The 24,523-nt window shown below is 37.2% G+C and overlaps 1 protein-coding gene across 10 annotated transcripts in view; it reads left to right on the forward strand.

Moving 5' to 3' along the window:
- EXOC4 (exocyst complex component 4) overlaps nt 1-24,523 on the forward strand; it is a 736,472-nt gene that overhangs the window by 87,816 nt on the left and 624,133 nt on the right. For all 10 annotated transcript variants that reach the window (XM_044746180.2, XM_044746218.2, XM_044746246.2 and 7 more), the window contains one exon: nt 10,167-10,341. In XM_044746180.2, the coding sequence (XP_044602115.1) occupies nt 10,167-10,341 (175 nt within the window). The remainder of the gene's footprint in view (nt 1-10,166; nt 10,342-24,523) is intronic.

Raw genomic sequence — 24,523 nt, forward strand, 5'->3', positions numbered from 1 at the left:
GAGTCCATATGTAAGTGAGAACATACAGTCTTTTTCTTTCTCTGTCTGACTTATTTCACTTAACATGTCCTCAAGGCCATGCATGTTGTCACAAATGGTAGAATGTCCTTTCTCATGGCTGAATAATATTCCATTGTGTATGCATATATGTGTGTGATATATGTATATACATGTCTATGTATATATGCTTATATCACATTGTCTTTATCCATTCATCCATTTACAGACACTTAGGTTGTTTCCATATCTTAGCTGTTGTGAATAATGCTACAGTGAACATGGGAGTGCAGGTACCTCTTTGAGACCCTCTTTGCATTTCCTTTGGATATGTACTCAGAAGTGGGATTGCTAGATCATATGGCATTTCCATTTTTAATTTTTTGAGGAACCTCTATACTATTTTTTATAGTGGATGCACCAGTTTATACTCCCACTCAACAGTACACAAGGGTTCCCTTTGCTCCATATCCTTGTCAGCACTTATCTGTTATCTTTTCAGTCATAGCCATTCTAGCAGGTATGAGGTGATATCTCATTGTGGTTTTGATTTGCGTTTCCTTGATGATTAGGGATGCTGACACCTTTTTATGTACCTTTTGGCCATTTGTGTGTCTTCTTTGGAAAAATATCTATTCAGTTCCTCTGCCCATTTTTTAATTGGATTGTTTTTGTTGTTGTTGTTGTTATTGACTTGTGTGAGTTCTTTATATATTTTGGATATTAACCCAGACAAAGGGATCTTGAACTCTCCTCTCTCTTTAATATGGTACCATTACCTTAACTGGTTCTGTCCATTTTTTACTTTGATCTTGCAGCAGTTCTGTGAGACTCCTAGAACAGGTTTTAATTAATGCTTTTGTTTTACAAATGGGAAACTTGGAGAAATTGAGAGATTTTTTTCATGATTAAAGGGCTAGGAATTATCAATCCTGGGAAAGAATGTGAATCTTTTGTTTATTACAGGTTATTTAATAATAACCTGCACATATAAGGGAAAACAAGCAAACAAAAAAGGGAACCAAAAGAGAAAAGCTATGTCCTCCTGGTAGTAAGACTCTGAAGGAAACAAGTTTCGTTATACTTCACTTTTTGCAAATATTTTCTCACGTTTTGTAGGTTGCTTTTCATTTTGTGGATGATTTCCTTTCCTGTGTAGAAGCTTTTTAATTTGATGTGGTCCTACTTGTTTATTTTTGCTTTTGTTGCCTTTGCTTTTGATGTCCAATCCAAATAAACATTGGCAAGCCCAATGTCAAGGAGCTTACCCCTGTATTTTCTTCTAAGAGTTTTATCGTTTCAGGTCTACATTCAAGTCTTTAATCCATTTTGAGTTGATTTATGTGTATACTGTAAGATAATGGTCCAGTTTCAATCCTTTGCACATGGCTGTCCAATTTTCCCAATACATTTTATTGAAGAGACTACCCTGGGAAAGGCTTATGAAAGAATGATACTAATACTTTCATTAAAACAAAGAGGGCCTGGGCTTATTTTCTAATTTTAGTCTCTAATTTGCCACACATTAGAATTAGAAGTTCATTCGAGGTCATCTCTCCAGAATTCAGAAACTGAGCATGAGAGGCTGACTTGACAAGTAGGAAAGTGACACAGGAAGGAAATGACTGGAGCCAGGACCCAGTTCAGTATTCTTTTTATTTTTACTGTGTTTCATTCTATATTGCTAATAGTTTTTTTCCTGTTCTTTTCATAGTGCAGATGGAGAATTAGTCAGCACTCCTCAAATAGTAACTTCTTTTTACATGAAGATTGTTATTAATAAGTGGTGAAACTTATCTCTACCCCTTAAAAGCAGGTATTAGATAACCTTGCAGATTAAATGGGATCCATGTCCTGTTGGAAATGAAAAATACTAGCTCAGCCAAGCCTAGTAGGAAAATGTGTATGTGAGATATAGGCATATAAAACTAAGACCATTTTGATATGAAATAATTGATGATCAATTTCTTTTAAAACCTAAGCTCAGAGTTCAATATTTTCTTATCTTTTAGAGCATAGTAGTGGGGAAATAAATATTCTCTGGTTATTGCCTTTGTCTGTCAGTGGGAAAATGCAGAACCCTGATATTAAGGTCTCAGCAGATAAGTGGTAGAACAGAACTGATTTTCTCCCTTGCCTGTGTGTCTTTGCTTCGTGACCAAGTAAGGCAGCTTCTTGGCTGCAGACATGGGTTTTCCAGCCAAATGACTAATTCAAGGTTCCCTGGATGTTAAATTTAGATTCAGATAGTCGTATCTCACCTTAAATATTGAACATTTTTCACAGCTTGATGATACAGCTTTATACCATAGACATTTCTTGCCTTGTGCAACTGTGACTGTTCCTTAACATTTTCTTCTTATTCTTCTGCCTTTTTTCATGGTGGCACTTGAAGATGAGATACATAGAGAAGGCTATGGGTAGGAAGTTAGAAGAAGATCTTGGGGCACAGGTAACATTTTACTTATAGCTATAGGAAGGCTATTTTCAAACCCTGCCAGATAAGTGGATGCGTGTTTACAGAACAAATACTTTCTTCATATTGACGCTTTTCTCTTTTTTTTTTTTTTTAACATAAAATGGCTTTTATTGCAGTATTACTAATGTTAGCTCTGAATGCATGTGTATTTCAGCTTGTAGCTATACTTCTTTTGGTTCTCATGTTTAGGTTGATAGGTTATCTTTTTGAGAAGGTAGTTTTATGTGAAGTATTTTTTATTGTGAGCTTCTAAAACCAGGAGGTTATAATCTATAAATTTCGTTTCTTACCGTTTGTTGTCTGTAATCAGACCTTTACTTCTGCCATCTGTTGGAGCTCAGTTTTTCCTTCTTTCACTCAACAAATACTTGTTTATTGCCTATCACATGCCGAATATTGTGACACATACTAGAATATAGTAGTGAATCAGATACAGTTCTTAACCTCAACTAGTTTACGGTCTAGAGGGGGAGAGGCAGCGACTGCAGGAAAGGAGGCGAGTTTAGGGCTGTTTTAATAATCCAGGGAAGAGACGATATGACCGCATTAGCAGAGTAACAGCGGCAGTGGAGTAAGTAGTCCCATTTGAGAGATTGTCAGGAGGCAGAAGTAAAAGAAGTTGGCGATTGGTTGGATTTGAGGGAGGAGGGATGGAGGGATGATTTGTTGGGGCAATTGGTACCATTCACTGACATTGGGGACGTGGAGAAGTAGGTTTGGGGAGCAATATGCTGAGTTCTGTTGAAGACATGTTAAGTTTGAGGTCTCTAGCTCAGGGAAGTGATCTGGCCGGAAGCTGTTTGTGAGTCATCAGCAGGTGCATACGTGGTGATTGAGTTCACCTAGAGAGGGTGTGAGGATTGAGAAGAGTTCACAGCGTTTCAGGAACAGGCTGAGGAAGTGGTTCCTGAGAAGGAGCAGCCAGATAAGTGGCTGGAAAGCAGGAGAGTTCAGGGTTGTGGACCTGGTGGAAGGTAGTGTTTCAAGGAGTAAGTGCTCAGTAGAAACAAATGCTGCCCGTATTTCAATAAGGACTGAAGAGTGCCTCGTAGATTGAGACAAATGATTATTTGAGACTGTTGCAAGAGTTGGTTTAGTAGAGTACCAGGGTAAAAGCCAGTTTGCGGTGAGAAGGTGGAGGCAGTATAGACAGTTCTGTTGATGCTCTTTCTAGCCTGGGTTTCCTTAGCATTGTACAGTACTGATATCTTTTTGGCCTTTTTTTCCCTTAAATTACTTCCTTTTTTTCCAACACCCCTAAAAAGGGGCGTTACACATCCTAAAAAGGGACATTCTCCAAAATTGAGTCCTTCGTTCTCTCCTTATCTTTTAGTTTTCTTGTCTATAAAATGGAGATTAAAGTAGTACCCTCCTCACAGGGTTGTTCCAGGCATTAAATGAAATAATCCAGGTAAAGCACTTCACATAGTGCCTAGTACGTATGTTGTAATCAGTGTGGCAGTTGTTGACATAGCAGTGTTTGTTATAGTCCTTGTCGCTGTCGTCATGATCCTCGTCATCTTCCATCAGCCTTATTGTTTTCCTCCGTCATGACAGCTTAAGGTGCCAGCTGCATGCAGAGGATCCCAGGTTGGTGTCTCTAATCCTAGCCTTGTCCTAATACTGCCGCCCTCCTCTGCTCATTCTTTTGCTCCCGAACTCTGTCACCCACAACATTTGACTGAGTGTTTTCTCCATTCTGAGAAGCATAAAACAGGGACTGAGTCCTCACTTTCTGGCCCAGGAAGCCATGCACGTCAGTATTTTGTCACTTCTCTCAGGCCATTGTGATCGTCTGGTTTTGTTTGGAGGGATTGTAGAATCACAGAGGAATCAAGAATTGGCTCTTCTGTGAATTAGGCCTCTTTTAGTTATAAGTGACAGAAACCCAACTCCAACTACCTTAATTATAGAGGGAGTTTTATTGGAATGATACTGGTGCATCTTATAGAATATAAGCAAGACTCTACTAACCAAGCTGAGGGAAGGACAGAGATGCAGCTGGGCCGTGGGAATATCAGTGGTGTCTCTCATCTCTCCCTTTCTTCCCCCTCTAGATGGAAACTGTTAAAGGTACAGAAAACAACTTACTGTTGTTTTGAGTTTGCTTTTTTATTAGTATACTTTCACATACATTTTTGCATTTAATTCTCACAATTTGTTATTAGGAAATTATAGTTGAGGAAACCTATCTTTGAAGAACCTGAGATTTCATACAGGCCCGTGACGTATTGAAAGTCCCATGGCTATTCTGTAGAGAGCTGGTGTCAAGTCTGGGTTTCTAATGCCAGTCCTTTCTACTGGCATTTATACCACGTTGCCATTCCAGGATTAATATTTTCTGTCACCAACTGTGATGTTGTATTGCATATTGTTGCATACTATTTTGTGACTCTAGAAATAACGTGTGTGTGTGTTATTTTCCTCTGAAAGGTGGAAATTGCAATTAATTGAAATTCTAATGCTAAGGTTCTTAGGCTTATTCTTAAAAGAGGCCTTTTCTTATTTAATTCCATTTAAGGAATCTCTAGTAATTTAATGATTGGCCTGCTCTTTTGTCTTTTAGATCAGTGGTAAAAACCTTGATCCTAACAGGATTTAAGCAAGTGGGCTAACTGAATGTAATGTTTTATTTCTTCTTTTTATTTTTTTAATATTTTGTGGTAGGAGTGGAGTAGGGAATGATGTTAGTGGGGCTTTGTGTGTTTAGGTCATCTTGAGTGTGTCTGCAGCTGAAGGTGAACATTTGTTTTCTCAATCTAGTATTGTGTGGGCTGTTGGAGAGTGTATATGAATATTAACATATTTCAGTTTATTTCTGGTAGCTTTAAATTGGGCCAGACTGGTGCCCTTTTATGTCCTATTTATGTGAGTGATTCCTAATCTCTTTGATTCTTCGATGCATCAGGAGAAAGTCGTCTTTTTTTTCCTTTTTCTTTTTTCAGAGTGCATATGTTGGTGAAGAATGGTATGCTTTTGCAAAGTGTGTGATTGACTTTGGTTTCTTTTTCCTTATTAACCATTCACTCCTCATCCCACTGCTGAGTTCAGCTTCCAGTGCTCCTCTGAAACCCTTCTTGCTAAGGTCACTGAGGCCTGTGAGTTGTAAATTTCTCTGTCTTTACCTTATGTGACCTCTGTGTAGCCTTGATTATGTTGATATTCTCTTCTTCTTTGTCTTCTAAAATTTTCCTTCCTGGCTTCCTTCTTCCTCCCTAGCTACTTCCTAATGATCTTTTCAGTGCTGCTGTTTCGGGGAGCGTTGGCTCTGGACTTGCTTGCTTTTCTTGCTCTGCATATCATCCCTGAGTGATCTCATCCTCTCAAATGTTTATCACTTCTTAAATGTCCAATATCAGTCTCTCTCTTGAGTTTCAGACTTGCATATCCAAGTACCTAACACCTTAAACTTTACAGGTCCAGATCCAAACCCAACACCTCTGCTTCCAAATTTCTATCTTTAATTCTCTCTCTCTCTCAGGAAAGGTAACCATGGTATTCAGAGTTGCTCCACCCAGAAACCCAGACAAAGGGATCCTGAACTATCCTCTCTCATTAATGTGGTACCGTTACCTCAACTCGTTCTGTCCATTTTTTGCTTTGATCTTCCAGCACTTCTGTGAGGCTTCTAGAACAGGTTTTAATTAATACTTCCATTTTACAGATGGGAACACTTGGAGAAGTTGTGGTACTTTTTCGTGATTAAATGGCTAGGAATTATCAATGCTGGGAAAGATTATGAATTTGTTGTTTCTAACAGGTTACTTATATAAGAAGGAAAGACAAACCAACAAAACCAAGGGAACCAAAAGAGAAAAGCTAATGTCCTCCTGGTAGTAAGATTCCCAAGGAATCAGCTTTCATCGTACTTCACTTTGAGACAATCAGCTTCCTTTTTTCACTGTTCTGTATATTTTCTCTTTACTGTAGGGAATGTTTTGGGTTCTGATTGTCTTCACTCAGAGCCACAACTGATTTCTTTTTTTAAACAGATAACATTCACATACTACACAATTCACCCATTGAAAGTATACAATTGAGTGATTTTTATTATATTCACACTACTCTGTGTTTCATTTTTGTCCCCCCGTAGAACAAACCCCATATGCTTTAGTAGTCAAGTCTCACCCACCTAAGTAACCACTAATATATTTTCTGTCTCTATAATTTGCCTTTTATGGATATTTCATATGAATAGAATCATGCAATATGTAGTCTTCTGTGACTTTATTTACCTAGCATAATGCTGTCAAGGTTCATCCATGTTGTAGCATGTATCAGTACTTCATTCCCTTTTATAGCCAAGTAATATTCTATTGTATGAATATACCACATTTTGTTTGTCCATTCATCAGATGATGAACATTTGGATTATTTCTACTTTTACAATTTTACTATTTTATTATTAGGAATAATGCTGCTCTGAGCATTTGTGTACAAGTTTTTGTGCCTGTGTATGTTTTCATTTCTCTTGGGTATATACCTAGGAATGGAATTGCTGGGTCCATATGGTGACTCTATGTTTAATGTTTTGAGAAACTGCCAAACCATTTTCAAAAGCAGCTGTACCATTTTACATTCCTACCAGCACTGTATGAGAGTTCCAATTTCTCTACATCCTCACCAACACTTTTTATTGTCTTTTTGATTATAGCCATCCTGGTGGGTTGAAATGGTATGTCATGGTTTTGATTTGCATTTCTCTGATGGCTAATGATATTGTGCATCTTTTTTTTTTTAAAGATTTTATTTTTCCTTTTTCTCCTCAAAGCCTCCCGGTACATAGTTGTATATTTTTAGCTGTGGGTTCTAGTTGTGGCATGTGGGATGCTGCCTCAGCATGGCCTGATGAGTGGTGCCATGTCCGCATCCAGGATCCGAACTGGCGAAACCCTGGGCCACCGAAGCTGGAGCACGTGCACTTAACCACTTGGCCACGGGGCCGGCCCCCTCATATTGTGCATCTTTTGTTTGCTTATTGGTCATTCATATATCTTTTTTTGAGAAATGTATATTCAAATCCTTTGTCCATTTAAAAATTGTCTTTTTATTATGAGTTGTAAGAAATCTTGCGACATTCTAGATACAAATCCTTTATCAGATAAATGATTTGCAAATATTTCCTCCCATTTTGTGGGTTGTCTTTTCACTTTCTTGGTGGTGTCATTAGTGGCACAAAAGTTTTTAATTCTGATGTCGGAGCTGAGGGTTTTATTAACATTGCCATGACTGTGCTGTGGTAAGCAAAGGAGAACCTCCCTCTCTGACATGGGCGGATGTTTCAAAGAAGGCAGAGCTGCAAGTAGAATCTTTCCACTTCTGGCCTGTCTCTTCTCCCTTCTTTCTTCCCCCTATAGCCTGTCTTGTGCCTATGATGGTCACACTACAACGGGTATGTCTTGGCCTTGATCCCCTAGGAGTGACGCAAGCTGGCTGTGTGTCAGCACTTTATCAAAGGATTGCTATTTCCATGATGTTAATAGATACCATGGATCTCATCTTACACTTCATTTCCCACTAGGAGCCAGACAGCAGCACCCCTCCATTCTGAGCACCCATTTATCTTCCAGTGTTTTCTGCTTTATTGCTGGTTTGTAGGCCTGTACCTAGAACTTCATGTCATTGATAGGCTGGACACCAGTGTCCTTCAGGCTTCTGAATGGCATGGATCAATATGATTTCAAAAAATGTTGGGGTATAACATAAGGTTATTAAGTTTTAATTTTTTCAACTAAGGACATTTGACAATATAACTGCCAGAGAAAATAACTGAAATTTTCCTATCAAGAGAGTACCCTAAATATCAAATTAAATAAATTTACCTTTGTGAAAAGTAAATGGTATATGGTCCTATTTTTCTTATTTTGCTAACTACCACTGAAAAATACATTATGGTCTGTGCACTGATATTTTGGAACTACAGGCTTACATACTTAGCATAAATCCTTATTTGAAAAGTAGAACCTTCACACTTAATCAGATATTTACTGTGTATGATGCCAGTTACCAGTTTATACAGATTATTTTTCTGCACTGAGTTAGTTATTTTGGCTCTTATGTTAGACACATCTTCCTGAACTTTGTACCTCTCTCTGCTGATATTTCAGTAGTTCTCCAATAACATAGATGAGAAAGAAGAATTCTTTTAGGTGTATATGAGTATAAATATGAATTGAGCTTTGAGAGATTGAAAAAATCATCATTCAAAAAGTAGAATAGCTCCTATTTATAAATACAATGTGTAATTTCTGGATTATGTATATTCTAGACTAGGAGTACAACATAAATTTTTATTGATTCTGTCTCATCTAAATTAAAATGTCAAGTAGATGTTAGGGTTTTATCATAAGGTGGTTATTGGCTGTCACATTGGCACATTAATTATAGTAATTGGGTAGTAAAGAAGCCATAGTAATACATAATATGCTATATGTTCTGATGAGATTGTAGTTGTAACCTCTTATTTGTGGTAATAAAATTTTGTTAATTGACACTGCTGACAAGCCCTTTGCTTTCCTTTCCTACTTTCCAGGTTGGTTTATAAGTCTGCTTAGGAACTATGAACTGAGAGCCGTACAATATACAAAAAAGATCACATTCCAAAATTTTCTGTTCTCATTCATGGTATACACGTTAGCTTCATTCAGTAAATATTTGCTGATCACTGTTCTCAGTGCTCCCCAGTGTACCGAGGTGTATAAGGCAGTGCCTGCCCTGAAAGAGTAATAGTGGAGAAGGGAGGTCAAATGTCTATATAAACATAAATGTGACCCACATTTATTGAGTCATGTATGTGAGCCACAAGTGGTACGTTGCTTAAAAGTGGGATAGAATACTATACAAGTTCAGAGGAGGAAAGGCTGATTCCAGGCTTGGGAGATCAGTGAAGCTGTAAGGCTCAGTGATAGAGGAATTACTTTGCATCCGTGACCTGAAGCTCCGAGCTCTCTCTAAACATACATCTACATTTTAGAACTATGGTGAGGGGTAGGTGGCTAAATGCACTGACATGGAACCTTTTGTTCTAGGCTCAGCTGCCTTGCAACCTCATTTTGTGTCCTTGACTATATAAAATTGATGTAATAATATGTGTCCAGCATCTCTCACTATGAAAAATGAAATAATGTGCTGCTCCATGTGGTGAAAATCAGATTGCTTGGCAGGTGTGTATTTTTTTTTCAGGCAACTTAGGCTATACATTTGAATAGTAGTGAGTGCAGCTTTCTATGACTAAAGGGGTTAGTATACTTACCAAAGTGCTCAATTTATTGCTAGAGAATAGCATATTCTGTGTGACATCTGAACTTTTGTCTGAAAAATTGCCTGAATTCCTTAGAGAAACTGCCTGTATGAATACAGAGTACTAGTATAGTGATCACTGAAATATATTAAAAAGGAAACAAATGCTTAGTGAGCTGCTACTGCTGGTTTGGGGCCTTTACAATTGGTTTTTAAATTCTTACATCATCTCCATTTTATGGCAGAGGAGACTGAGGCTTAGATAAATTTTCAGAAGTTGCGTAGATCGTACAACTGTTCGGAATCAAATCTGTTGAAGTCTATGTTGGGCTCTTTACATGGTAGTCTGGTACTTCACTTTAGTTTCATGTTTTTCTTGCAGTCCGGTGTAAATTGTCTTTGCGTGTGTTTGTGTGTGTAAATGCTGTGTTATACTTGTTTTTATCACTAGGTTACTTCTAGAACTGCTGGAGTTGCTATTTGACAAGTTTAATGCTGTAGCCACTGCACACTCTGTGGTCCTGGGATACCTGCAAGACACTGTCGTGATTCCACAGACTCAGCAGGAAGATGTCAAATTGTATGACATGGCGGACGTGTGGGTGAAGATCCAAGATGTTCTGCAGGTAAGGTCCTTTTTTAAAGGGTGCCACCTTGATTCAGAATAACAGATTAAAGCAAAACAAAAAGTTAGCCACCTAAAATATTCCCTTAATCGTAAACAGAGCGCGAAAGTAATGTTTCTATTTAAAGGTGATGCTGCTGTCATGAACTTCTATCATCTCAAAAAAACCTTTTAACAGACTTTTTTCTGCCAGGCTTTAAAATTAGGAGGAGATATTCAATATGTAGCAATGGAAGATGCACAGTGTCTGGCTTTCTGTTGTAATGTACTTTACTTTACTGGAATTAGTCATATATTAAGGTAATCAATATTAAAATGTCCTTAAATGCTATTTCATAAACATATATGTAGCTTAACTTTATGACCATTTTCCTACAGTCACTCTTACATATATTGGGCTAAATGACAGGTTAAGAGGTTCTTTGAGAGATGAAAATCTGTAAGGTAGAAACGTATCACTTTGATTGATTTATTGAAGATGGGAGAAATGATATTACCATTTGGTGTGATGCTGCAGAAATGGTATTTAGAAATTTTATTATATTTTCTCTCCATGTGCCAGGAAAATATATTCGATTTTGCCAGGTGAAAATCAGAAATACGATTAAGGGTTAGCTGAAGCAAATTTGGCATAGCTAAATAGAAATGACTTGGTTAGACAGTACCTACTAATATGAAAAAATTAAGTATATGTAGGGAATTGAAAAATATAACTGTGTAGCAATGGAATTACTTGCAGGGCAAATAGGAGTCTTTTCAGGAAAAAATAAATCATGAATGTAAATTGTAGTCGTTTTTGAGAGTATAGGCATGCTCCTGGTGGACTGAATGATTGATTCTTGGTTATTCATTCATTAGACATATTTTCTTTGGTACAGTCTGTGTGCTTTATTGATGACTGAATATAGAGAATATAGGTTGCAACTACATTCTCTGAGTTCCTTTTGCTGCTATGTCACTTACAAAGTGCCCATAGTAGGTGCTTGATGAATATTTGCATATGGAATAAAATATATTTCTTGGAAACTGGTTATTTAACATTTTATATCTTGGTTTGCTAATCTGTCATGGGAATAACATGTGCTTATCAGGTTACGTGTTTATTTTAAGGTGAAATAAGATAATAGACTTTAAAGTTATTTTTTAAAAAAGTTAAAGTTAAGGACTTCTGGTTCTGGCCTTGATGAAGTTAACTCCTGCTGTAAGCAACTCTAAAAATGGATGGACTCAGGCCATTAGCACAGTCAGTTGAGAGAGAGCACATGAGGTGAGTTCCATATTCACTCCAGCTTCCTCTTTGGGGTCACTTTCCAAACTGACACAGAGAAGTGAAGCCTAAACAGACAGCAGCAGACTCTCTAAGCAGAGGAAGCAGAGATCAGAGTTCAGGGATGCGGAAGCAGCTGGAATTTGTGGATTAGAATACTGGAGAAGAGGGAATTGCATAGAAAAGGAGCCTCAGAAATCTGAAGGCCTGCCATCGAGCCTTTGGTCAAATATGAAGCTGCACACATGCAAGGCTTGGCAGAAAACAGCTACTGTGGGACTGTGAGCTAAATGGAAAATCCGAAAGTTGCCAAATGCTTGCAAATGTTGGAGTTCAAACTGGTCAGTGTGGGGAGAACTTGCTGACCATCCTGTGCTTTCATATGTGACCTCAGAAAAGTTATATCTTAGGAATAGGGCTGTTCTAGCCATAGAGTGAGGGTTACTCTAGATCTCACATAACAAAGCCCAAAACCAAGTCTCTACGGTATCAGCCTGATCTGCCCATAAATTAACTGCCTGCCAGAACAAAGCTCACTCTAAAGTAAGACGATATAATCCATGTTCTCAATAATGAAGCTTCTACTGTGTCCAGCATATGATTAGTATTTTTTTCCCTTTTTAAATGACTTTTCCTCTCTCTTTTTTTATTAAAATAACATTGGTTTATAACAGAGCATACAATCATTATACTTGTGAAAAATGAGAAAAATGTGACTTATGACTGGGCTTAAAAAAAGTTGATAGAAATTGATATCTGAAATGAAAAATTCACCGGGTGGATTTGGCAGCTGATTGCATGCTGTAAAAGAAAGGATCAGAGAACTTGAAGATAAATCAGTTGAAACTAAGCCAATTGAAGCACAGGGAGAAAATAGACAGAAAAGAAAAATGAATAAAACCATAGTGTTCTGAGGGGCAGTGTCATGCAATCTAACATTTGTGTAGTTGCAGGTAGAGAAGGAGACGGGAGAGAGAGATTGGGGCAGAAAATTTTTGGAAGAAATAATGACCAAAAAATTATTAAATTTTTTTTTTAAAAACAAGACCCGCAGATCTAAGAAGTGCAATGAATTCCAACCAAGATTAACATAAAGAAAACCAGTACCTAGATAAATCATCAGGTTGCCAAAAAACAGTGAAAAAAATCTTAGAGAGCCAGAGGAGAAAAGACACATTACCTACAGGGAAACAATGATAAAATTTCCACTAACTTCTCATCAGAAACAATGCAAGTTAGAAATCAATGGATGTCACCTTGAAAGTACTGAAAAATACAAAAATTGTCAATCTAGAATTTTATATCCTCTGAAAATATCCTTTGAAATGAAGGTAAAATAGAGACATTTTCAGATTAACTAAAGCTGAGAGAATTTGTCACCACTAGACCTACACTTCAAGAAATGTTACAGGAAGTTTTTCAAGCTAAAGGAAAATAATACCAGATGGTAACTCATCTACAGGAAAATATAAAGAGGGATAGAGGTGGTGAATATGTGGGCAAAAATAAAATACACTTTTCTCATTTTTAAATTTCTTTTAATGGAAAAACAATAATATATGTGTTTATTTTATAGTATATTTAGAAGTAGAATGTATGACAGTAATTGTGCAAAGTGGGAGTCAGGTAAATGAAACCGTCCTGTTGTAAGTTTCTTACATTATGCATGAAGAGATATGAGGTTTAAGGTAAACTTTAGTAGGTTAAGGATGCATATTTTAATCCCTAGAGCAAACAAAATTGTAAAATAGATATATACCTAAAAATCTAGTAAAGGGCATAAAATTGAACATTGAATAAATATTTGATTAATCCAAAAGAAGCAGGAAAGGAAGAAAAAAGAACAAAGAAGAAAGAAAAGACAAAGAAGAAAGCAAAAATAGGATGAACAGAAAACAAATATCAGGATGTTAGACTTATACCAACCATATAAATAATTACATTAAATGTAGTTGGACTAAACACTAATTAAAAGGCAGAGATTGTCAGACTAGTTAAAAAAAAAAGACTGAACCATGCTGTTTATGAGAGATGCATTTTATGTTATTTTTTTATATTTAAATGATTTCAAACTTTTAGAAAGGTTGTAAGGCTAAGAATAGTACAAAGAGCACACAGAGAGCTCTTTATTCAACTCAGCTCTTAGCATTTTGCCATTTATTAATCGTTTTATCTATGTTCATATGTATGTGTGTATCAATACACACACAAATATTTTTTCCTAAAGAATTAGTAAAGTTATCTAATCTGTCAGTATTCTAGCTTTGTCACTTGACCCAGCAATGACCTATATAGCAGAGTTTTTTGCCCCTCTAGTAGAGAATCCAGTCTAGGGTTAGATGTTGGATTTACTTTTCACGTCTCTTTAGTTTCTTTTCAGCTTCAACATTCCCATAGTCTTTCTTTACCTTTTATAACAGTGGCATTTTGAAGAATATATTACCATCTTTTAATACAAGTTTTTCATTTTGTTTTTAAGAAATACACTTTAAATATAAAGATGTGGATAGATTAAAATTATATGAATAGAAAGAGATATGCCATAAGATACTAATAAAAAATAATTTGTATTATGAAAACATTGGACACTATTAGAATATGTAATACTATCAAATGGTATTATTTGTATCATAGTACATATGACATTTAAAACTTGAATACATCAAGCCCTAGAAGTATGCTATGGATTGTGTAAACCTACTCTCACAAGGTTATTAAATACTTTATGAATAAGTTTTTATGATCTCTGATATTTGACCAACTTAGACTAATGTTCTAAATTCAAAACTTTTAAGTCTATTAGGGTTGTATTTATAATACTATCATGAAGAATTAATTATGATTATGAACAAAGTAGGATATTGTGCCATACTTAGCTCTATTTATTTTGTTTGTCAAAAATATATTTACTATACTTTTGAAAACAAAACCTATTATCTTATATTAAAAATGTTTATAATTAAGAAAGTTTAAGTTCCTTAAACTTTAGTTTCCATCATATAGTAACAGCTAAAATGTAAACATGATTAAAAATATATGTCTCTGGCTTATAAATGAGTTATACCTTTCATACATGTTGTTTCAGATGAGTGATTTGGGAATCCTATCTTCATATTATGGAATGACTTATTCATTTGTTTGTTTATTTAAACAACTTTATTGAGATAAAATTTACATGGCATAAGATTCACTCCTTTAAAGTATAGATTTCAATGATTTTTAGTATATTCATGGAGTTATACAACCTTCACCGTGATATAATATTAGAATGTTTTTGTCACCCTAAAAAGAAACTTTGTATCTGTTAGCAGTCACTTCCCATTCCCCACTGTCTTCACCCCCAAGATGTGTTTAAGACACTAAAGAAGGCAATTTGTGTGTTGTATCTCTCAGTAACTTGTAGTCCCTAAATCATACACTTGGCAACACTATTGCTTTTTCGTGTTACTGCCTATGTATATCATTGGCATAAGCTGTTTGACACAGAAAGAACAGAAAACTAAAGCTGATCTTATAATACAAGATGAGAGGTCTAACATAGAAATAACATTTCATTTCATGTATCATGTTTAATTGGTTTGAGTTCAAGGTATGACAGTGTTCTTTATTTTTTTCCTTTCTCTTCCTCCTTTTTTCTCTTCCTCTTACCTATCTACTTTTCTGCCCCCATCTTTTGTTTTCTTAGATATTTTTTGGAAGAATGACCTTAGTCATGACTTGAGATTCTTTCTTAACTATCTATTCTACTCATCTTTATTAATTCACAGATTCGAGGATAAAGCATTTTTGAATGAGGTTCATCTAAATGTTTTAAATTATTATATAGTAGAAATTGTTTACACAACTTTTAAATTGTTTTTAGTTTCCTATATTTTATTTCCTTAAAAAATTAGGTTATAAATTGCTGGGTAATATTGGCTATACATCCATCAATAAACTGGATATGCAGTGACACAGATACACAAATGAACTAATGTTGCTAAACGGAAGAACAGTAGTTGGCATGTGTCATATAATCATTCTGAAACATGTGGAATGGGCCAAGAAAGGTTTTCCAGGTTGACGATCAGCTGATTTTGGAGGATTCACAGAGGTAGAGGAGATGGGAATGGCACTCCAGGTGGCTGGAATGGCAAGTGAGATGATATTGGTAAGTGGCACAGAAGGAATGAATGAAAAGGATATTCAGGGATAAGTAAGGAGAAGAATGATTTAGTTGTTACTGAGGGTTTATTTGCTGGACTAGAAGATAAGTTTGGAGAGGTAGATTTGAGTGCAGGTTGTGGAGGGCCTTTAGTGTTACCTAAGGAGGTTTGTGATTTTTCTTTAGACTGAAGCTGGTGACGGAAATCTAATGATTTATGAAGCTGGGTATGCATTAGATTTACCTAGGGATTGATTCCTAGACCTTTTGAATGAGAATCATTGAATAAGGATAATGTGTTCTTTTTTGTTTTTTAGCTCCTAAGGTGATTCTGATATATTTGTTTAGGATCCTGTAATTGCGAGCCGTTGCTTTGGGTCAGTGGTTCTTAAAGTATGTTTCCTGGAGCAGCAGCATCAGTGTTACCTGGGAACATTAAAAATGCATATTTTTATCCCTATATCAGACATATGGAATCAGAAACTCTAGGGGTGGCGCTGTACAATCTGAAGGGTTTTAACAAGCCCTTCAGGTGATTCGTGTGCACGGTTTTATTTGAAGACCTTTATTTTAGGTAATATTGGACCGTTGGGGATTTTGGTTGGGATGTGATGAGATGGAGGAGGATTAACGTGGTAGCAGTGGAAAGGGCTGAGTGGAGAGGCTGGAGACTAAGACAGGGAAACTGTTTTATAGGGCAATGGCGAGTCTGTGGATTATGTTACTTGAGGTGTCGTCTAATAGTGAAATAAACAAGACAGGCTTTCATGGGGCATGGTAAAGAAATACGAAGAAGAGAGAAGGATTTGTAAATCTTTCGGGAGTTTTTTAGGAAATCTGTAAAACCATGTAGTCGACCTGTCAGCCTGGTTTCCAGTATGACAGATACTTTAATGATGGTTTAGTGTTAAGTTCCTGGGGCCAACTACATGCCAGGTATTGGGATTAAAGATGAACACAAGATGGAGAGCTCGCTCTGGTGAAGTGAGGGAGAGCCTACAATAGTGTATGTTTTCTACTAAATTCAGTGTAGCCGTTTGGCAGGAGAATGTTTGCCAACATGGAGGGTTTAGAAAAGAAGACTTTTGGTTTAAGTTTCCATGTAGAGTTTTATGCATAAGGCCAATTAAGTTTTCATGTACTTGTTGGTGGCATGCTCTTTAGGCTGAAATCATTCCTGGAGAACAAAATAATTGAGAAGAACAATAGACACCTGCTGTTAAGTATGTACCAGCATGAATGAGGTGATGGATCATGGGATGAATGGAGTTACATTTCAGTGTTTCTTTGAATGGAGTTCTTTTGAATTTCAGTTTCTTGCTGAAAAATTGAAATACGCTTTTGTTTAATAAATCTTGGAAAGCTAAATAATTGTTGATCCTTTAAAGACTTCAGCAGTTTTTCTCCACTGGAACCTGGGCTTTCCCTGGCAGGCGGGATCCATCCCGTAGTTGGCAGGCTCATTTGTCTTGGCATGTTTGTGTCTGGAGACGCCTTGTGAGAAGATAGGGCTGTAGCTATCAGAGTAACAGGGTGTCAGAGTTTTCTCTTGGTGTCAGTCCTGTGACCACACACCGTTGCACTCTTTTTTCAATTTTATACTCTTTTTGAAACCGTGATAATAGAAATACATGTTTTTGCCCTTCTGAGCAGCAGCGGCACCTTCCAAAATGTCACCTGTTTGGTGACATGCCTGTCATACTGTTGGCTGCACATTTTGAAGTGTATAAGAGTGAGGTACACTAGAAGCACAAAATATTCTATTTCTTCTGGAATTCCACGTAACAGAAGAAATAAAAGGATCACTTTGAACAAACACATCCTTCAGGCTTTATGATTATGAAAAGAATCTCATTTTTTCATAGCTCATTGCAAAGCAAAACTGCCTATTTAGCCACTATTGGCTTAAATGTGTAATCGCTTACTGGCCTAGGCAGTGTTTTACAGATGGAGGCAATGGATTCTAATTACACTGTTTACCACGGATGGTGACACCCAGAACAAGTTGCTTCACTTTTTAGTGCCTTGATCTCTTTTTCAGGAGGTTACCAGAGACAGAATGTAAAAATCATTTTACTTTTGTTAACTGCTACGTAAATGTCTAAATAGTGATAAAATTAACCTCCTGCAGAGAGAACTTGAAACTTGCTGTCAGGTAAGAAAATCCACAAATCTTTTTGGTACTGATGTGTGACCTGAAGAGGTTTTTCAAGGAGACAGTTGTAATTTCTATTTTGAATCCAGGTCTGAAACTAGGTTATTCTTAGGTTTTATTTCATTTGATATTTTGATTAGCTGAGAATTCCATATCTTAAAGTAAAACTAGCTTTTTTCAGTATTCCAGGCCAGATAACTTTTTATTTTTTGCTGAGGAATATTAGCCCTAAGCTAACATCTGTGCCAGTCTTCTACTCTGTATGTGGGTCACTGCTAGCATGGCTCATCAGTGGTGTAGGTCCATGTCCTGGATCCGAACTCGCGAACCCGGGCCACTGAAGTGGAGCGTGCTGAACTTAACCAGTGGGCCATGGGGCCAGCCCCGCCAGATAACTTTTGAGATTATTTTTGCAGAAATAGTTTTTCGTCATTTCATAACCTTTAAAACTTTTTGAAGGCCTTTCTTTCAGGTAGTGTATTAAGGTTGTGTTGTTGGCCAGACCATTGAATCCCCAGAAAGGTGCTCACTTCTAGGATTTTTGTTCCATCTTGTCAGTAGATAGCATGCTGCTCAGTGAACAGAATTAAGTTAACATTTGAGAGTTAAAGTAGAAATCTTCTAAAGTGGAGTCAGCTTTTGTAGCACCAGGACTCTCCCCTGTGTTGTTTAACGTTCCCTAACTGTGCTTAAAGTGGGAACTGATGAGCAGCTCAGGAGGTCCCTCTGGCTCCCAGTACAGATGTGGCAGATACCCAGGTCAAAGTGCTAAAGTGTCTAAGCCCTGGTGAAACCTGAGGTAAATATCATGGAAATCTTAATACACTGGGCCAAACTTTACACTATAGTAGCTTGGGGGTGGATACCTCAGAATAGGTAGTTCTAGTGGGATGTCTGCTCTCCTTAAATTCCTAGTTACCCAGAATGGGTCTGCTTGGGCCCGATTAGATCTTGGTCCAGCGGACCCAAGGGTAGAAATGAGAGGTCTTCCTTTCAACCCACCACCTCCAAAGCTTATCTCTTTGTCTGGTATTGCCTGAGATTTTAGAGGATGGACAATTAAAAGCCAAGTGCCCTTTAGACTTGTACTGCTACTGATAACTTAAGCGTCCTTTTGAAAGCTGTGTGCTCATCAAGGTTTGGTGTACCTGGGCCAAAGCAAAGGGGTTGCTAGCAAGCAAGAGGCCATGATAAATGGTGGTGATTAATGATGATAGAGGTGAAACAGTGTGATGTAGAGAGTGATGTATAATGATACTTCATTATACAATTTGAGTGAGATTAAAACAACTGACATGGCCTTTACTGCCATTATTCTTGCCTACCAGAGAAGATTTTAGAGCAACAATAATTTTATTTTCCTGAATTGGTAATACGTTTTTGGTAAATTTTTAATTAATAATACTTTTTTTTTTTTTAAAGATTTTATTTTTTCCTTTTTCTCCCCAAAGCCCCCCAGTACATAGTTGTATATTCTTCGGTGTGGGTCCTTCTAGTTGTGGCATGTGGGACGCTGCCTCAGCGTGGTTTGATGAGCAGTGCCATGTCCGCGCCCAGGATTCGAACCAACGAAACACTGGGCCGCTTGCAGCGGAGCGCGCGAACTTAACCACTCGGCCACGGGGCCAGCCCCAATAATACTTTTTTTAATAATTTCTTTTTCTTAAACCTATTCTCATTGTGGAAATAATTTGCGAGTATACTTAAATTACTGAATATAGTGATGGTCCTTTTGGTTTGCCTGCTGCTGCGTACCAAATTACTCAGAAGCTTAGTAGCTTAAGACAACAGCCGTTTTCTTTGCTCACAGTTTTGTGAATCAAGAATTCAGTCAGGGCTCAGCTGGGCGGTGCTTCTACTATCATTCACTTGACTGCTTCAGCTAAAGGATGTGCTGGGTTAGAAGGTCCAAGAAGGCTTCTCGATGTGGCTTCTCTCTCCCCATAGGACCTCGCAGCTTGAGGTCTCAGCGTAGTTGGATTGCTTACCTGACAGCTGGCTGGTAATAGGGAGCATTCTAAAAGGCGAAGGCGGAGGCTGGTGTCTCTTAAGGCCCAGGCTTGAACATTCCATGCTGTTACATCTGCTGCATTCTGTTGGTCAAAAGGGCAGCCTGGATTCAAGTGGAGGGAAAGTAGAGTCCATTCAGTTGGAAGAGTGGCAAAGAATTTGTGGCAGTCTTCACTGGACCACAGCATTGTAGGGCTTCTAAGTTTGCTTTTCTAGAATAATCTACCCGAGTCAGACACTAGCATGAGATTATTGTTGCTGGGTCTTTGTCACAAGATAAAGGCCAGCATTTTGTTCTTGCGCACTGCTCTTAATTGGTTAGAAATATTTAAATGATTACCAGGCTCAGTAAATTTTACCAGTTTGATCATATTAAAACAAAGACCTTTCAAGATGCATTTAGAAAAATGCAGGTCTTTCACAGAATTGCTTTGTTCAAGTGAGTTTATGAAAATTCTTACAGTAATTATACTTTGTCACTTTAGACTCAAGCACTAAAATGATTTCTTACATCTTATTAATCCCTCTGACCTTTCTGTTTTTACCATAGCATGTTGTCCCCATTTTGGAGACAGAGAAACTGATATAAGATTTAAATCATGTTTTTATCATGAAAGGGTCAAATGTAGAACTTGGCTTGCCCTGGCTTTCTTTTTCAATTTTTAAGTCAGTGATTTACAAGCCTACCTTGGGTTATACTTTGGCATCATGACATTTAACTTAAGAGAATCTGTGATACTTTTTTAGTTGATTCATTTAGTTGAAATGATTTTAGTTCACATATTTTTAGAATGGAAGCTTTTTGTTGAGGAATATATTTTACTAGGCATTTACTAAGTGTTTATATGTAGACAGGTGTATTTACACCTATACATGTTTTCAAATTATGAAGATTGAGGATTTCAAGTTGAAAAGAATAGCAGTCACTGAATAGAGATTTGGCTTTTCCAGTTCTAAAATGCCAAAGATTTTGATAAACACATTAACTTTGGTTTAAGTCTTTGTGTTACTGTATAGGATCAAGAAAATTTTAACATTATTTCATTTATGTTTTTGCAGTGGCTTCAGATTAGAATCATCTGAATGTTCTGAATATTTTGGTAGCTACAGTTGGACCTCCCTTCCCCCTCCCTCCATCCCTTTCTTCCGTCCCTCCTCCCCTTCTTCCTGTTTTTAGAGGTAGTTTAGATTTCTCTTGTATATCTTGCTTTTATGAAATGGTTGTCAGCAGGGAGCACAAAGAAGCTTTGGCGATTGCTGTTGCGTTGAGGGCGCACATCTTGTGCCTGTTTGTCACTCCAGTGAGGACTGTATTGTAGCGGTGTACGGAGCAATCCTTGCCTATGTTAGTTTGCACTGCTTTTATTTTTGTTCTGGAGTAAAGATTGGAATACAGAAACGGGGGATATTTCTGATGTCTGTTTCATAATATGAGTATGCAAAGCTGAATTTAAAAATTGAGTGGAAGTTGAACAGCAGGATATTAATATTTTGTGCCCTTGACCTTAAACCTTCTGAGGTGAGAGGTGATGTAGAAGCTACTATTATAGTATGTCTTTTTATCGTAGCCTGTAAGATCTCCATTAGTCGAATGAGTTCTGCTAATGAAAGAGATACTGAAAGAAGGAATTTTTGTGAAGCTCTCCTGTGCTGTGCAGGACCCAGTTGCCATGATTAAGAGGCGACAAGAAGCACCGATGCCAAAGTCAGAGACAGTATACCATGACCTTTTGAATCCCATGATTTGGTCTGTTTTAAACACATATGTAATCTGGTCAATGAAGTCTTCTGGATTCTGTTATACTAGTCATGGTTAATCTTAGTTTTGTTGTCTCCACTATCTTAAAACAGGGCTGCACTATCAAAATTACCTGTGGACCCCACATCTGGACAGCCTCCTTCAGCAGAATTCTGACTGATGCTAATGCATGGTCCGGTTAAGAGCTAGGATTAGCAAGTATCAAAGATTTGGTCATATTAAAACCCAGACTGTTAAAGACAGTCTTAAGGGGTGTGGGAAATGCACAAAAAGTGAATTTAGTTTACTTTTGAGAGAGACGTCACTATAGCATGTTTAGGAGAGTGTGTTTTGTGACATATAGCAAATAATAGCAAGTTGAAACTTTATGAAGGTGGGAAAATGCTTTAATATACACACACTTTAGTATGAAAGGAAAAAGTAAATGACTGCGCTGTGACTGATCTCCATTTACAGATGTCGGTCATCCTTATTTAGGAGTAGCAGCCCGAGGCAGCAAACATAGGTAATTTTGACTCGAATAGTTGAGAATGTCGACAAATATGTTATTTCATCCAAGAATTTTTTGGACTGGAAACAATTATATCAGTATGTCAATAATTATTATCTGTTATTAAGAAGGGGGTTTTCTGTGGTGCTTCTTCCTCCACCCCTATTTATTACTTGTACGAGTTTTCTAAATTTATATTAATTTGTTTTTTTTAACTGAGGGGGAAAAGATATTTCTTCCTTTTTTAACATGTTCATATAAAAGGAATTTAAGGAATTATTTAAACTTGCAGGGAGTTAGGACAAAAACGTAAACCAAGAACAATACAGAGCAGTTTATGCGCCCATGGAAAAATGTTCTGTGTGAACACAGGTGCTAGAGACGACCATAGAAGGAAGAGGTCAGAATGGGTTAAAGCAGTTGAGTTCATGGACAAGGTGAGACTTGGCGCATTTTAACGTGGTTAGAATTGAATGCATTATGTGAATAATAGTATAGAGAGCTAGGGAGAATGGAGTATTTTTTGGTTGGTTGGTTGGTTTGTTTTAGAAAGTTTTACCAAAAAAATAGGATTGAATAATTTTGGGTGACAGGGAGATCTTTGAATAAGAGATTGGGCAGTTTGGACTTGCCCCTTTAGGCAGTGGGCTGCTATTATGTTTTTTGTTATAGAAAATTTCAAACATCTTCGGAAATACATAGACATGTATAATGAGCCCCCATGTACTCATCATTCAGTTTCACCAGTTTCAGGAATTACCAATTTATGGTAATGTTTCCTTTCTACCCCTACCTATTTCCCTTATTATATTGAAAAAATCTGGAGATTATATTGTTTCATCTGTATTCCAATATGAATCTCTAAAAGACAGGGACTCTTTTTAAAAAACATAGCTGTACCTAAAAACATAATTTTCTTATTATCATCAAATATCCAGTCAGTGTTCACATTTCCAGTTGTTTCAAATGTTGTAATTGTATACTTTTTGCAGTTTGTTTGAACCAGGATTCAACTAAAGTTTAAATATTGCAATTTGATTGGTAAATTTCTTAAAACTCTTTTAATCTATATATTCCCCTCCATTTTTCATTTTATTTTTACCTCTTGAAATTTATTGATGAAACCAGGTCATTTGTCCTGTAGAATTTCCCACATTTTGCCTTTTGTTGATTGCTTCCCCGTGGTGTCAGTTGCTATTTATTATTGTCCTGTAACTTAGGTCTAGAGGCTGAATTAATCAGATTGAAATTGATTTTGGGGGGCATAATTAATTCATGGGTGATGGGGTAGATATGGTTTTTTGATAGAGGAGTAAAATGGTGAAATTAATATTTTTAGAATGATTTATCTGGCAGCAGTGTGCAAAATGAATTGGTAGAGAAGGAAATGGATGGAGAGAGATACCAAATAGTAGGCAAGTTCAGTCAATGCAGAAGGGAAAGGCTAGGCTAGGGCAGGGACAGTGAACAGAAAGAGAGCAGAGATTAGAGAGATTTCAAAAGAATGAATTTTCAAAACTTTTGAACATTGACTCTAAAAAATGGAGAGCCATAAGTCAGGGTGAAGTTTTGAACCTGGGTGGGTGGAAATGAGGATCGGGAAGATGGTGCTTCATGTCTGTTAAATGTGAGGTTTGGCAGAATATCCCTGTAGAATTGTGTTAGAGGCAGCTAGAGATTGAGCATGAGAAGCTAGGGGAGCGGTTAGGACAGGAGACAGAAATTTAGGGATCATCTCTCTGCTACAGGATAATAGCTGAACTGCACAAATGGACCAGCTCAGAAACTTACTGGTGTAAACGTGAAGCGAGGACTACTTTCCTTAAGAAGTTCTGCAGCTCAGTCAGCCCTCCATAGTTGCCACAAGCAGCATATTATATAGTCCCTAGAGACTGGGAGTTTTTGTAGTCATGCCACCTTTACCTTTCTTTGCTTCTGCAGTTTTTCATCGTGTGTGAGTGATAAAGCAGGACATGTTTGAGCAGGTCAAATGCTGTTCAAGTCAGGGCTGGTGGCTTTGAGAAGCTGGTGATTCCTTAGGGGATGTGGAGAGACAGTTTAGAGAGGAAATAAAAGCCTGTGTTAACAGGTCCAAAAGCGAGACTTGAAGGAAATGAAGAAACAGAGCAAGTAGGACAAGAGGTATATTGGGTCAGCCATAAGGAAAAGACCTTGGAGTTGAGGTGATTTGATACTCATTTTCCTCTTATTCCCTGTATTAGCCAGCCTGAGCTACACTGTGGCTGAGAACTGGTTAGTGAGGGGACAACCAAGAGTTTCCTATACCTTCTCCTGTTTCTTCTCTCTTATATCCATGAATATTCCAGGGAATGTGGTTAATGGGAAACCACAAAAATT

This window comes from Equus asinus, chromosome 1 (genome assembly GCF_041296235.1).
Source record: "Equus asinus isolate D_3611 breed Donkey chromosome 1, EquAss-T2T_v2, whole genome shotgun sequence".
Classification (NCBI taxonomy): domain Eukaryota; kingdom Metazoa; phylum Chordata; class Mammalia; order Perissodactyla; family Equidae; genus Equus; species Equus asinus.